Here is a 15380-nt window from a genome sequence, read left to right as displayed (position 1 = left end):
TCGGCATGGCCGCGCTGGCCATAGACGGCTACCTGAGGAACCCCAGCGTCGCCATCATCCTCCTAGGCGGTGCCCCCACCCTCGTATTCTTCGCGATCGCTGCACGCGTGTGCACAGTTGCCCTTCGCAAGAGGAGAGACGACCAGGGCGCCGACGATGGCGGCGACGTCGAAAGAGGCTTGAATTTAAATACCGTTGCCGGCTGTCAGCGCGAGCCCGTCGTCAGCCGTCTGCCGCCAAGCGCGCTCGCCCAACTCCACGCCATCTACGCGAAGCGGGCACGCTCAGCTCAGGGCGCCGACGACCTCGAGGAATGCGTCGTCTGCCTCGGCGAAGTGTTAAAAGGAGAGGACACGAGGCGGCTGCCGGTGTGCCGGCACGTGTTCCACAGGCAATGCGTCGAGCGGTGGCTGATCGAGCGCTCGACGTGCCCGGTATGCCGGCGCATCGTGCTCCGCGAGTCCCCGAACACCTGACCCTGACCTGAAGCTTTGCTTGACCTGTTTGTGGATAAAAGTTGCAACACTTTGCGTGTTGCTTTCCTTGGGATGGTGAACTTGTATGAGAATCTCAAATTCTACCCGGTCACTGTGGACTCGTAGGGAGACGATTTTGAAACAAATCAATACATTTGTTTAGGGTGTTCCTCATGCATCCTGGTTGAGTTAATTTTTGTTGCAGTCTATTCCAGATTTATTTAATTAGGAGGTTGTCCTTTTTACTCTGTATACGGATTGAAGCTGACGGACTCCTCTCTCCATTCTCCACTAAACTTTCTCCCCTATTTCCTACTGCGGGCTTTCCTCCCCCTGATTTTTCAATCGAATGTTGATAGTTTCTTAATGCTAAATCTGACCGTTTCTTTGCGATACTCTCGTACATTAGAGATCCTGGCCATCTAATTGAAAGCAATGGATAAGATTGATCAACTGCATGGTCTTATATACTTCCATAATAGCAACTGCAGAGATTCTCCTCCCTTGTTATCATCGAAAAATAATTCAGCACGCTACAAATTGTCTCTTGCCTTTTTTTTTGAGAAATAAATTGTCTCTTGCCTGACCACCAGGATGAGACACACACACACACACAAGTGTTGATAACGAACGGTATGTGGACACTACGGTAATTTTGCCTGATCCAAAGTATGAGCACGTAAACTCCAAGATGGCCAGCTTGTCGACATCGACGAGCTCTTGCAGTCAGACAACACATGCCGCGTCAAAAGACAACCCAGTTAGACAAGACCTGAAACAAACCAACTATAGGATTCTGCTAGGAAGCCCATAGACCTAGCTCAAACTACAAACCGGTAGCAGCCGGCGTGATTCGGTCGCCGGCAGTATGCCGCTCAAGCTCGCGCTCACCGTCGTTGCTCCGGCGGGCATGACGTGCGGCATACTGAAACTCGCGGGCGTCCCCTGGCCAATCGTCATCCGCATCGCCGGCGTCCTGCTCGCCTTCCTCTTCATCGCGGCGTTGTGCCAGCGCGCGCAGGCCCGCGCTAGGTCGCAACGCCAGCTCCTGCAAGATCCAGAGGGGGATCGGTCGTCCATGGCCGCGCTTCCGCGGGAGCCGGCCGTCGGGCTAGGACAGGCGGCGATCGCCGGCCTGCCCGTGTACAAGTACGAGAAGCTGAGCTGCGGCGGCGGAGAGGGCCACGAGTGCGCGGTGTGCCTCGCCGAGGTCAGGCCCAAGGAGGTGGTGAAGCAGCTGCCGGCGTGCACGCACCTTTTCCATGACCGGTGCATCGACGAGTGGCTCTGGTCTCACAGGACGTGCCCGGTCTGCCGGTCTCCAGTCGACGCCTCCACCGTTCCGGACGTGGAAGTTGCCGCCCGTGCTATGCAATCTGTTTAGGGCTTCCTCCATTTACAAGAATTTCATAGGATTTTTAGAGGATTAGATTGGATTGTTCAGAATTTCCTGTACGTTCATCACTCATAAGATTGGAAACATTAGGTATTTTTCATTATGACCCAATTGCACTCTATTTTTTCACAATAGCTGCATGTCAATCTCCTGGCTTTTGAATTTTGACTAGTCGATTTTCGCTAGAAGGGAGATATAGCCGGAGAGGAGGAAGAAGCTCGGCGGCAGGCTACCACATCATCTATCATTGATTGGGGGGGGGGGGGGGGGGGGGAGGTTGAAGACGCACATGGTGCCACTTCGTCAGAGAATAAACCGGTCATCGCCTGGGGCTACAGGGATGGCGGCAAGACCGGTGCTGGGGCGGTTTAGGGAGGTCGGCGAGGTGGTCGCAGGAGGCCGGGGAGTCCCTCTTTTCGAAAAAAAAGAAGCACCGCGGGCGGTTAGGCCGGCGGTCGCTCGGCGGTTTGAAGGAAGAAAAGGGTGGCTGGATGTTGAAGACACACATCCGACTGTTGGTTTTCCTTCGGACGGTTGAAACCAGCCAATGACCCAAATTTCAAATTCAGTTGATCCCTATTTTTTTGAGGAAAATCACATCAAATAAAATCTCTTAGGCCGCCCTTGACATCGGTGTATACAAAATACAACCGTACTTTTTTTTGAGGGTTACAACCGTACTTAATTTAATTTACAGGTGTAACTTACCGAGGCATGAACGATTTTTAACCAGAATGAAAACGACGGACATACTCCCTCCGTTCGGAATTACTTGTCTCAGAAATGGATGTATCTAGAACTAAAATACGTCTAGATACATCCATTTCTGCGACAAGTAATTCCAAACGGAGGGAGTACGATCCATGTTTGGATTGTCGTTTTTTTCCTTCAAATACACTTGTAAAGAAAATACTTGTCTCTGTTGAACACCAAGTACGGTACGATCCGGACACGTTCGCATCCCCGATCCAGCCGAGTAGTCGGATCCGAGTCGAAAGTACTGCGCCTACGATCGACGCTCAATCTGAATCCGAAAACAATCGCAGCTCTGCGTCTAAATCTATATATATTTCGACAGAAGCAAGCCTCCAGAGAAAGTCGAGCAGCACCGGAAGCGAACCTCCTCTGGTTGTATCGTAGCGCTGCCACCGCGTCGAATCGAACTCCCGGCGATCAGAGACGCCGCCGCAGCAGCAGCACCAAGTCGTCCCGTCTGCCGGCATGGACGACGACGCCGCCGCCGCCGTCCGGTCGGTCTGGGCCGACAACTTCGAGGCCGAGTCCGCCGTCTTCCGCCAGATCGCGCCGCACGCCACGCACGTGGCGCTGAACGTGCAGTACCCGGGCTGCGTGGTCCGCGGCGACGCCCAGAAGAGGCACTACGACATGACCGCCGAGGAGCGGTACCAGGTGATCCATGCGAACGTGTCCCTCCTCAAGCCGCTCCAGGTGGGGCTCGCCGTCCGCACCGGCGACGGCGGCCGGTTCGCGTGGGAGTTCAACCTGCGCGGCTTCGACGTCGCCTCGGACCTCGACGCGAGGGACCCCGACTCCATCGCCTACCTCGCCCGCCGCGGGGTCGACCTCGCCCGGCTTCCCGGGTCCGGAGTCCACGGGCACGAGCTCCGCTGGATGCTGCGGGACTCCGGCCTGCTCGGGGCCCGGGCGTCGTGGGCGACATTCGCCAGCGCCTTCCACGTCGGCTACTTCGCGGCCATGATGTCTGGCGAGGAGCTTCCCGGCGACGTGAACGCCTTTATGGAGGTGGTGCGGCAGCTCCTCGGGCCGTCCGTGTACGACGTGAAGCTGCTGGCCAGGCAGCACGATCGGAGGTGCGTCGGCGCGCTGAGCCACGTCGTGAAGCAGCTCGGCGTGGCGCAGCCCGATGAGCCGAACTCGACGCCCGCCGGCACAGGTAGCACGCTGGCGCTCCTGGCTTTCGAGACGCTGAAGGAGAAGCTTGGCGCCGACGCGGAGAATCACCGCGGCCAACTCTGCGGGCTGCAGGCTGTTTAACGATATAACACAAGACCAATCGATGTGTTGCAATAATAGCCCAAAGCAGATGATTATCAAGTGTACGTACTTATTCGTAGGAGCGCAAGTGCATTGATCTTAACTCTTAAGTATGTACCTCGACTGGATACGATGTATACGTGGCTTACAATTACTTGAGACCGACTCACAATTACTTCTGGAAACGATGGACTTGGGCAAAGCAGATTCCTCGGCCTATGCAGCTATAATTGAGGACACGAAGTACCAACTAAAGTTGTGATTCTCTCATCATGTAATCCTTGTATGTCGCCGCATGGCAAATTCTATAGCCCATGAACTAGCTACTATGGGGCGCTTGTGTGATCCTTACCACTGTATGCAGTGGGAGTCTGTTGTACCGGACATTGTAGCGGTGCGTGCTACGGCTGATGTTAGCTAGCACTGTTAAGTTATAAAGCTCATGCTTTCCTCAAAAAGTATGTACCCCGGCTGGATACGATGTATACGTGGCTTTCTTGTAATGTTGCATTTATTTGAAATACAGAAAATCTGATTGACTTTTTATATGAATTAAATACACTTTTGCTGTATGTAAGTTGACTGAAATCTATATTTGGGTCAGTCATTTTTTTCCTTCAGTCTACCTTATAGCTTCTCCAAATTATTCACCAAAGTGCTAGCAACAAGAGCCCGCACAAAGATGCCTGAGATTGTCAGTATCAACCAATCGGCGTTTATAAAAGGAAGATGCATACACAATAATTACCTGCTAGTTAGGCAAGTGGCGCGCAAAGTTTATACCAACAAGGAGCATGGGCTGTTTCTCAAACTAGACATTTCCCGCACGTTCGATTCGTTATCTTGGCCTTTCTTCTTCGAAGTTATGAGAGTAAAAGGATTTGGTCTTCGTTGGCTGAACTGGGTAGCTACAGTTCTTGCCACTGCTAGCACAAAGGTCATTGTTAATGGTGTCCCAGGACGCACGATCCATCGCGTGAAGGGGCTGAGACAAGGGGACCGAACGTATGGCACCTCCGCGATCAGCATATCTTCAGTTCGATGACGTCTCTCGAACTTTTGATCCAGTTGAGGCCGAGGGAGAGTTCCGCCAACAGGACGGCGTGGTGACGGTGATGATGAAGTTATCAGCACAGGGCTTCGCCTAAGCACTACGACGATATGACCGAGGTGTGTAACTGTGGAGGGGGGCTGTCGGCGTTCTGGTAACGGGGGTCCCCAGACTTGCCTGCCTGCGGCCTACGGCGTGGCTCAAAGGGGGGTCCAGCGCGGCCCATCTTCACCAACACAAACCCAAGACCCTCGCGAGGGGCCAAGCCTCGCGGGGCGGACGACGTGGAGCTTCCTCAGGCACGGCCTCATCAGGCTGGCTCACGAGGAGGCGGAGAGACCAAGGCGGGGTACCTCACGAGGTGCCCATGATGCAAGCCATGACGACTAAGGGCGCCAGGCGGGTGCCAGCCCGCGTAGTGTCCTTCTTTCCTCTTTGGTGCAAAGGGGGCAAGCGCATCCGCGGAGTACCGAGGCATCAGGCAAAGGTTGCCATTTCGGTGTAACAAGACCAAGACCAGAAGGACTGCAAGACGAAGGTCATCGTGGAGCCCAAGACGACATCACCACCAGAGCTTTGCGCAGGCGAAGACTATTTTTGTCAGGATAGCTGGTACTAGCTGCCCCCCTTCAAATTAGCCCGCCATTGTTGGCTCCCTTCCCGCTCGATATTTGGGAAGAGAACCAGAGCCTCTATAAATAGGACCAGCCACCCATAGAGAAGAGGGGGTTCGGAAGGGTTAAGAGGAGAGGTTCGATCAGAGAGAGAGAGAGAGAGAGAGAGAAGGGTGGCCGAACTCCTCCAAGCAGTTCATCGTCCCAGCCAAGAGCAGACCCTCGCGAGGCTGTTCTTTCTTGTATTGCTCATTATCATCAGCCCAAGAGACAATACACCACACCACACACTGGAGTAGGGTATTACACCACAACGGTGGCCCGAACCAGTATAAACCTTGTGTCCCTCGTGTTATTCTTTCCATAGCTTAGACCTTAGCGAGGCGGAGGAGTGCAGGTAGGTAGGAGGCGAAATCTCCACGCGCACCCCAGTGTTCGAACCTCAAGGGTCTGCCGGAACCCGAAATTCGATATTTGGCGCGCCAGGTAGGGGTGCGCCGGGATTCGTCTTCCACCACCCCGTTCTCCTCCGACCATCACGCCCATGTCTGACGCTCGTCGGGCCCGCACCGAGCGCCGGGCCGCTCTCGCTTCCCGCGTCGCCCAGACGGCCCCTGTCGGCGGGCGTCCACGCCATTCCCCGTCACCTGCCGTCAACGCCGCCACCGGCCCGGCGGGGGACGAGCAGCAAGCATTGTCTCAGCATCCGTCCGTGCGGTAGGACGGCCGCACCGCAACTCCCTCGCTCACCCCAGCTGGTTCTTCGTCCCGCGCGCTCCGCGCGCCCATGGAGGCTCGGACTGCGCTCATCGCGGCAAACGAGCTCCTGCGCTACCGTCCCGTCGACGACATCTACGAAGAATGGCTCGACCGTGTCGCCGAGCTCGTCCGCGCCGCAGGGGGCTCTCCTGCGCCGTCCGTTCCGCTGCACCGCACCCCACCCCGCGCGGGCGATGAAGCTCCGGCGGCGCCCCGGCCGCCTCCTCCTCAGGAAGGCGCCATGGCTCCAAGGCGCGTGGCCCCTTGGCGGAACCCGCTCCGTCAGGTGCCAGCGCGGCAAGAGCAGAGCTGTCAAAAAGTCCCTCGCCCGCAAGAAGCTGCCCGGGCGTTCCCTACTCCAGCACGTCACGACCATGCTCCTGCTCCCGCGCGTCAAGACCCCGCTCTGCTCCCAGCTGCAGCGCGTGGGGACATGCAAGACCAAGCTCCCCGTCACCCAAGGCCTCCCGTGGCCACAGCAGGCTGCCGCGCCTTCACCGCCGAGCTACGCAGCGTCACGTGGCCCGGCAAGTTCAAGCCAGACCTGCCTCCTCGCTACGACGGCACGGCTGACCCTGCGGAGTTCCTCCAGCTCTACGAGCTGGGCATTGAAGCTGCCAACGGAGACGAGAAGGTCATGGCGAACTGGTTCCCCATGGCGCTCAAGGATGGGGCCCGCACCTGGCTCCAGGCACGACCTCCTCCTGGGACGAGATGCGCACCCGCTTCATCGCCAACTTCCAAGGCACTTGCGACCGGCCACCCACCGTGAGCGACATGCGCCGCATCAAGCAACAGCCCGGGGAGACCCTGTAGAAGTACATCCAGCGCTTCAACAACGCACGCCTCAAGATTCCTAAGGTGACTGAGGAGGCCATCATCTCAGCCTTCTCCGACGGCGTGCGCGACGTCAAGATGAAGGAGGAGCTGGCGATGCATGAAGACCTGTGCACTTCCTCGGAGCTGTTCAACCTGGCAACCAAGTGCGCCAGGGCCGAGGAAGGGCGTCTTTCCCTCCTCGAGCTGCCTGCCGCAGACCCAGAAGAGAAGAAGCCCAAGGCCAAGGATGTGAAGCGCAAGGGGGCTGCCGTGCTTGCGGCAGAACCAGACACCAAGCGGGGCAGAGATAACCTCAAACCTTCCAAGGGTAGCCGGTACTGTGTGTACCATGACCTCCACACCCACAACACTAACGAATGCCAAGAGCTCCGAGCCGTGCAAGAAGGAAGGATCGACCGTCGCCCTGACCGCGGTGACTGGGGTTACGGTCGAGGAGGAGGAAAGAACGCAGGACGCTGGGAAGACCGTGGCCTGCGCCAAGGGTGGCGCGAACAACCTCGCGAGGATCGCTGGCAAGACCTGCCTCGCGAGGGAGACTGGAGGGATCAGCCTCGCGAGGATCGCCCGCAAGGAAACACAGGCCTCCCACCATTGCCGCCGCAGCCAAGGAAAAACAAGGACCGCCTGTAGGACCTTGAAGTAGATGTGTCTAGAGGGGGGTGATTAGACACTTAATGCTAAAGTTACAGTTTTTAAGCCTTTTTGGTTTAAGTAGAGTTTAGGCATAATTTCAACATTCACAATACATATCAAGCAAGCATGCAAAGAGTGTATAGGCAGCGGAAAGTAAAGCATGCAACTTGTAAGAATGTAAAGGGAAGGGTTTGGAGAATTCAAACGCAATTGAAGACACGGATGTTTTTCCCGTGGTTCGGATAGGTGGTGCTATCCTACATCCACGTTGATGGAGACTTCAACCCACGAAGGGTAACGGTTGCGCGAGTCCACGGAGGGCTCCACCCATGAAGGGTCCACGAAGAAGCAACCTTGTCTATCCCACCATGGCCATCGCCCACGAAGGACTTGCCTCACTAGCGGTAGATCTTCACGAAGTAGGCGATCTCCTTGCCCTTACAAACTCCTTGGTTCAACTCCACAATCTTGTCGGAGGCTCCCAAGTGACACCTAGCCAATCTAGGAGACACCACTCTCCAAGAAGTAACAAATGGTGTGTTGATGATGAACTCCTTGCTCTTGTGCTTCAAATGATAGTCTCCCCAACACTCAACTCTCTCTCACAGGATTTGGATATGGTGGAAAGAAGATTTGAGTGGAAAGCAACTTGGGGAAGGCTAGAGATCAAGATTCATATGGTAGGAATGGAATATCTTGGCCTCAACACATGAGTAGGTGGTTCTCTCTCAGAACATATGAGTTGGAAGTATAGATGTGTTCTGATGGCTCTCTCAACGAGTGAAGAGGAGGTGGAGGGGTATATATAGCCTCCACACAAAATCCAACCGTTACACACAATTTACCAATCTTGGTGGGACCAAATCAACAAACTCGGTCGGACCGAAATAGTAAACCTAGTGACCGTTAGAGTTTTCGGTGGGACCGACTGGATCAACTCGGTGGGACCGATGTGCTAGGGTTAGGGTAAATCCAAAACTCGGTTTGACCGATTACTCAAACTCGGTGGGACTGATTTGGGTAATAGGCAAAACAGAGAGTTGGCCAAGCAAACTTGGTGGGGCCGATTGCATATCTCGGTGGGACCGAAAATATTGCAACAGGTAACAGAGAGTTTGCAAGCCTATCTCGGTGAGACCGAGATCCCATCGGTGAGATCGAACTGATTAGGGTTTCTGGCAGTGGCTATGACAAGTGAAACTCGGTGGCGCCGGATAGAAATAATCGGTAGGTCCGAGTTTGGCTTAGGGTTTAGGTCAAATGTGGAAGTGGGAAAGTAGCTGAGGGTTTTGGAGCATATCATTAAGCACTTGAGCAAGAGGCTCATTAAGCAACACCTCATCCCTCCTTGATAGTATTGGCTTTTCCTATGGACTCTATGTGATCTTGGATCACTAAAATATAAAATGAAGAGTCTTGAGCTTTAAGCTTTAGCCAATCCTTTGTCCTTAGCATCTTGGAGAACTTCCCACAACCTTTAGTCCATGCCACTCCATTGTTGAACTTATCTGAAACATACTAGATAGAAACGTTAGTCCAACAAGAGATATGTTGTCATTAATTACCAAAACCACCTAGGGAGCACTTGTGCTTTCAATCTCCCCCTTTTTGGTAATTGATGGCAACATACATCAAAGCTTTAGATAAAGATATAAAGAATAACAAGTAAAGCTTTGGAAGGACATGTAACAAGCATAGGCTCTCCCTACATGTATGCACTCATGTAAATGTGAAACATAGAGGCATGTGAGAGCATAACCATGACAGAGTAGGCAATGTGTTACATGTATCTTGGCCATATGCATCAGAGCAAAAGATTATCAAGGAAAATACCTTCATGCTCATGAGTCCTTCTTGCAAACAGTATGTACATAAGCAAGAATTCCTCATACTCATGATTTTGATGCATACACTTACCTTGTAGTCTTTAGCTAGCTTAGGATGGAATGAACCTGCACAAACAAGGTTAGATAACACAGGTACCTCCACTAGCCAGAGCAAACCAAAGAAGCCACAAGAGAACCAAGACTGGGATGACATGTAGAGAGTGAGTACAAGGTACCACATTGGATTCAACATGTCCCCAAGAGTAAAGATATGCAATGAATTTGACTGATTTCTTTCCCTTAGGTGTCTTGCTCCCCCTGAATCTTACATGGGATATTGGGAGAAGATAGGGAACAAAGAATCAGAGCTGAAAGATACAAATGGATAGAACTTAATGCAAATAAGCACATATGAACATGTCTTTCCCCCAAAAATACATGTGACATCTCTCCTCTTGAACATCAAGCATCTGGAACATCTGGGATCCTTGAGTATTCTCTCCCCGTGGAAATCTCTTTCTCCCCCTTAATACTTTCTCTCTTGTAGGTTTGGTCCTTGAGACTTTCTCTCCCCCTTGAGCTTTGATGTGATCTCTCTCTCCCCCTTTGACATCAATTTCCAAGAAGGGCTTTCTGGAATCCATCGTATAGGTTTGGTCCTTGAGACTCAGCACAAAGCAATGGATAAAACTATGATGCTTGTAGAGGACAAGATTCATTGAGTAGAGCTGGATCAGAAGAAATATAGAACAAGTGGCAAACTGTTTTTCCTGTTGCGAAGTCGGTGGCACCGAGTGGCATGTTTCGGTGGTACCGATAAGATTCGGTTGGACCGAAAATTACAAGTCGATGAAACCGACTTCACACAGAGAAAAACACTTTTCACCTCATCTCAATAAACATGTAGGATCTCACAAAGATTTGCAATGAATTATCTGAAGGATTTCCAAGGAATTGAATGCAGAAAATGCAGAACAAAAACAAAAAGAAAAGAGAAGAAATTGAAAGATCTAGATGAAGTTTTTTTTGTTTTTTTGTTTTTGAAAAAGAAAAGGAAAATAAACATGCATGAGACAAATGCAATAACACAGAAAAGAACACAAGAGAGCTTCATCTAGAGTTGGGCGGTGACATAGTCACCTATGTTAGAGTATATTGACTTAGGAGTCAAGTGAGAACACTTGATCATAGGTCATACTCATCGTTTAAGCTCAAAATGGGGTTACCATTTCTCGTTTAAGCATCTTGATGTATTCACATCTTGTTGAGTTGCTTTGACTCATGTCTTGGAGTAAAGCTTCTCTAAGATGGAATAACATACCTTGGGTGGTGGTGTGGTTCTTGCTCATGTAGTTGAACTTGTGTGGGTGCTCAAGGTTGATGTAGATCATCAAGAGTTGGGAGCACCACTTGGAGTTTGAGTTCATCTACCTACATGGGTTAGTTCTTGCAAGGAAGAGCACTTGTGTATCCAAAAATGACAATCATGAAGCTCAACATAGAATTTGTCAAAGGATATGTTTGAATGGTTTTGTGCTTCCTTGTCTTCAACCACCATTGTGTAGAGACTTGGTGATGTAGAGATTGCTCAAGATGTGAGTGAGTCGCAATCTCATGGAATTAGATTCAACCAAGCACCTACATGGGTTAGACAACATGCAAGGTACAAATATATATCCAAGACATAAGAAGAGATATATCATGGATTAGTCATAAGCTCATGTCTTGCATGTATCCAATGGAGTTCCTACTCCAGGTTCGAAGCATCAATAATGTTCAATTCACCTCTCAACCTGCAAAATACTTTCTCATCAAGAGGTTTAGTAAATATATCCACTAATTTCTTATCGGTGCGAACATGCTTAAGATCAATGTCACCCTTAGCAACATGGTCTCGAATGAAATGATGACGAATTTCAATATGCTTAGTTCGAGAATGTTGTATAGGATTATGACCAATTTTGATAGCACTTTCATTGTCACAAAGCAGTGGAACATGTTTCACATGGATCCCATAATCTTTAAGAGTTTGGGTCATCCAAAGTAATTGAGCACAACATGAACCAGCGGCAATGTATTCCGCTTCGGCGGTGGATAAGGATACTGAGTTTTGTTTCTTGGAAGACCAAGACACAAGAGATCTACCAAGAAATTGACAAGTACCCGAAGTAGACTTTCTATCAACCTTGTCTCCGGCATAATCCGAGTCGGAATAGCCAACAAGATCAAAAGAAGACCTCTTAGGATACCAAATGCCAAAGTTTGGTGTATGAATTAAGTATCTCACTATCCTTTTCACGGACTTAAGATGACATTCTTTAGGAGCATCTTGATAACGTGCACACATGCACACACTTAGCATAATGTCGGGATGTGAAGCACATAGGTATAACAAAGAACCAATCATAGAGCGATAAACCTTTTGATCAACCGGTTCACCATCTTTGGTCAAATCAAGATGTCCACTAGTAGGCATGGGTGTAGGCATACCTTTGCTTTCTTGCATATTGAACTTCTTGAATAAGTCCTTGGTGTACTTTGTTTGAGAGACAAATGTACCTTCCTTAGTTTGCTTGATTTGCAAACCGAGAAAGAATTTGAGTTCACTCATCATAGACATCTCAAACTTCTCTGACATTAGCTTTCCAAACTTTTCACTAAAGAGAGGGTTAGTTGAACCAAATATGATATCATCAACATAAATTTGGCATACAAATAGTTCTCAATTAACCCTTTTAGTAAAAAAGAGTAGAATCAATTTTACCAATTTCAAAACCACTTGCAATAAGGAACTTGGTCAAGCATTTATATCATGCTCTAGGAGCGGACCATAAAGAGCTTTGTGAAGTTTGTAAACATGATTTGGTTTCTTAGGATTGATAAAGCTGGGAGGTTGTTTGACATAAACTTCCTCTTCTATTTCACCATTTATAAAAGCACTTTTAATGTCCATTTGGTACAAGGTGATATTATGGTGATTAGCATAGGCAAGTAAGATGCGAATGGACTCAAGTCTAGCAACGGGAGCATATGTCTCACCATAGTCCATACCTTCGACTTGTGTGTACCCTTGGGCGACGAGACGTGCTTTGTTGCGAACCAATTGTCCATCTTCATCTTTCTTGTTGCGAAACACCCATTTGGTACCAATGATGTTGTGGTTGTTGTCGGGCTTCTCAACCAATGTCCAAACTTGGTTTCTCTCAAAGTTGTGTAGCTCTTCATGCATAGCGTTTATCCAATCTGGATCTTCCAATGCTTCTTCAACCTTCATAGGTTCAATGCTAGAGATGAATGAATAGTTTTCACAAAAGTTAGCTGAACGAGTTTTTGAGCGAGTGATTCTCCCGGTTTGTATATCATTGAAGATTTGCTCGACGGGATGATCTTTGGCAATTCTTGCTCGAACTCGTGAGAGCTTTTGCTTGGGTCTTTGTTGAACATCTTCTTCATCTTGGCCTTCTTCATTGTTGACGTTGTCGTTCTCTTGTCGTGGTGGAGAAGGAGGTTGTTGATGTTCGTCTTGATGCATTTCCTTGTCTTCTTCATGTTGGTGTGTCCCACTTGTGGATGCTTCCACTTGGACGGACGAGGTACTCTCCTTCACCTCCGTTGGACGAATTTTGCCAATAGACAAGTCTTGGATTGCTTCTAAAGGGTCTTTGTCTCCTACATCGATTGGCAATTGCTCTACTTGCGAGCCATTAGATTCATCAAACTTCACATCTACCATCTCTTCAACCTTTCGGGTGAAATTGTTGTAGACACGGTAAGTGTGAGAGTTTGAGCCATAACCAAGTAGAAAACCTTCATGAGATTTAGGAGCAAACTTTGAACGATGATGCTTGTCAAGAATGTAGCACTTTGAGCCGAATACTCAAAAGTATCCAACTTGGGGTTTGTTATCGGTGAGGAGCTCGTATGCCGTCTTACCGAGTAGCTTGTGAAGATACAAGCGATTTGTTGCATGACAAGCTGTCTCAACCGCTTCTGTCCAAAAGTGCTTCGGCGTCTTGTATTCATCAAGCATCGTTCTTGCCATTTCGATGAGCGTCCGGTTCTTCCTCTCAACAACTCCATTTTGTTGAGGTGTGTACGTAGCCGAGAACTCGTGTGAAATCCCTTCTTCGTCAAGAAAGGTGTCCACATTTGCGTTCTTGAACTCCGTTCCGTTGTCACTCCGAACCTTCTTGATCTTCACGTCAAACTGATTTTGGGCCTTCCTAGCGAAGTTTTTGAAGATCTTCTGGACCTGCGACTTGTCATTAAGAAAGAACACCCACGTAAATCTTGAAAAATCATCAACTATAACTAGACCAAAAGAATTTCCACCGAGACTCTTGTAGGCGTTGGGACCAAAAAGATCCATATGAAGTGGCTCGAGTGGCCTCCTTGTGGTCATGATGTTCTTCACGGGATGCCTTCCTCCAACCTGTTTACCTGCTTGACAAGCACTGCAAAGTCTATCCTTATCAAATATGACATTGTTAACTCCAAGGATATGATTTCCTTTAATAAGCTTGTCAAGGTTTCTCATGCCAACGTGACCTAGTCGTCTATGCCACAACCAACCTTTTGAGGATTTAGCAATAAAGCAAGTTTTAGGTTGTGCCTTTTTAGAGAAATCGACAATGTAAAGATCACCTCTACGCATACTGGTAAAGACCATTTTATGATTGTCTCGACGAAATACTTGGCAATCTACCTCAATAAATAGGACATTCAAACCGAAATCAACAAGTCTAGATACTGAAAGTAAGTTGTAGCCGAGAGATTCAACGAGCATGACATTTTGAATGGAACTATCGTGTGAGATGGCCACCTTACCAAGGCCAACCACTTTACCCTTCGAATTATCACCAAAGGTGACATATTTTCGAGGGCCGTCATTTTCAGCAAGCTCACGGAACATCGCTTCATCTCCGGTCATATGATCAGTACATCCACTATCAAGAACCCATTCCTTTCCTCCTGACACATATCCCCGAAGATTTGCCATAAGACCAAAATGTCTCATTGCATCATCAAGATCGAGGTCACTATCATCATCATCATAGTATCCATGTTCACCATGATCTTGTGACTCATCATTTCCTAGAGAGGGTAATTCATTAGATAAATGATCATCAAAGTGGTCACTTTTATGAATTCTTATAGCTTCGGATATAATAATTCCAACATCTCCTTTAGCACGCTTGAGATTGATAAGCTCAAATAGACAATCACCAAAACTAGGATCACTAGAGTTCATGTTACTCAAGGCAATAGATTTATGGAGAATTTCATCCAAATTTTTCAAGGAATGATCGGGAAATCGTTCCTCCAGAAATTTCCATATAGTATAGGCACAGTTAAGAGTAGGCAAACTAGCAATCAAATTTTTGGGCAATCCTCTAATGATGAGCTCAATAGTTCTAAGATTGCGAATTATGTCAATATCTTCATCTAGGGTAGGATGCAAAGGATCAATATGAGGTGCACAAGGGCTAGCAATATACTTGTTCAAATGATATTGATTGAAGATTACAAGCATCTCATTTTTCCACTCATGAAAATATTCTCCATCAAGAATAGGCACTCTATGTCTAAGACTCCCTAAAGTAGACACATCCATCTTCCTCCAATGGTGATTAAACCAAGGCAATGGAGACCAAAGCTCTGATGCCACTTGTAGGACCTTGAAGTAGATGTGTCTAGAGGGGGGGTGATTAGACACTTAATGCTAAAGTTGCAGTTTTTAAGCCTTTTTGGTTTAAGTGGAGTTTAGGC

At 49.1% G+C, this 15380-nt stretch overlaps 1 protein-coding gene across 1 annotated transcript; it reads left to right on the top strand.

The window, feature by feature from the left end:
• The first annotated feature begins 1192 nt into the window (after window positions 1-1192).
• LOC123147494 (E3 ubiquitin-protein ligase RING1-like) lies at window positions 1193-1860 on the top strand. The gene has a single exon (XM_044566760.1). The coding sequence runs from the start codon at window positions 1345-1347 to the stop codon at window positions 1858-1860; it is 516 nt and encodes a 171-aa protein (XP_044422695.1). The 5' UTR covers window positions 1193-1344.
• The last annotated feature ends 13520 nt before the right edge of the window (window positions 1861-15380 follow it).

Source organism: Triticum aestivum, chromosome 7A (genome assembly GCF_018294505.1).
Source record: "Triticum aestivum cultivar Chinese Spring chromosome 7A, IWGSC CS RefSeq v2.1, whole genome shotgun sequence".
NCBI lineage: Eukaryota > Viridiplantae > Streptophyta > Magnoliopsida > Poales > Poaceae > Triticum > Triticum aestivum.
Note: the sequence above shows the minus strand (reverse complement) of the source record. Positions and strands in the feature narration are given on the sequence as shown.

What these genes read in the sequence shown, in the direction of transcription:
- LOC123147494 (XM_044566760.1), top strand. Translation starts at nt 1,345, where the DNA reads ATGCCGCTCAAGCTCGCGCTCACCGTCGTTGCTCCGGCGGGCATGACG.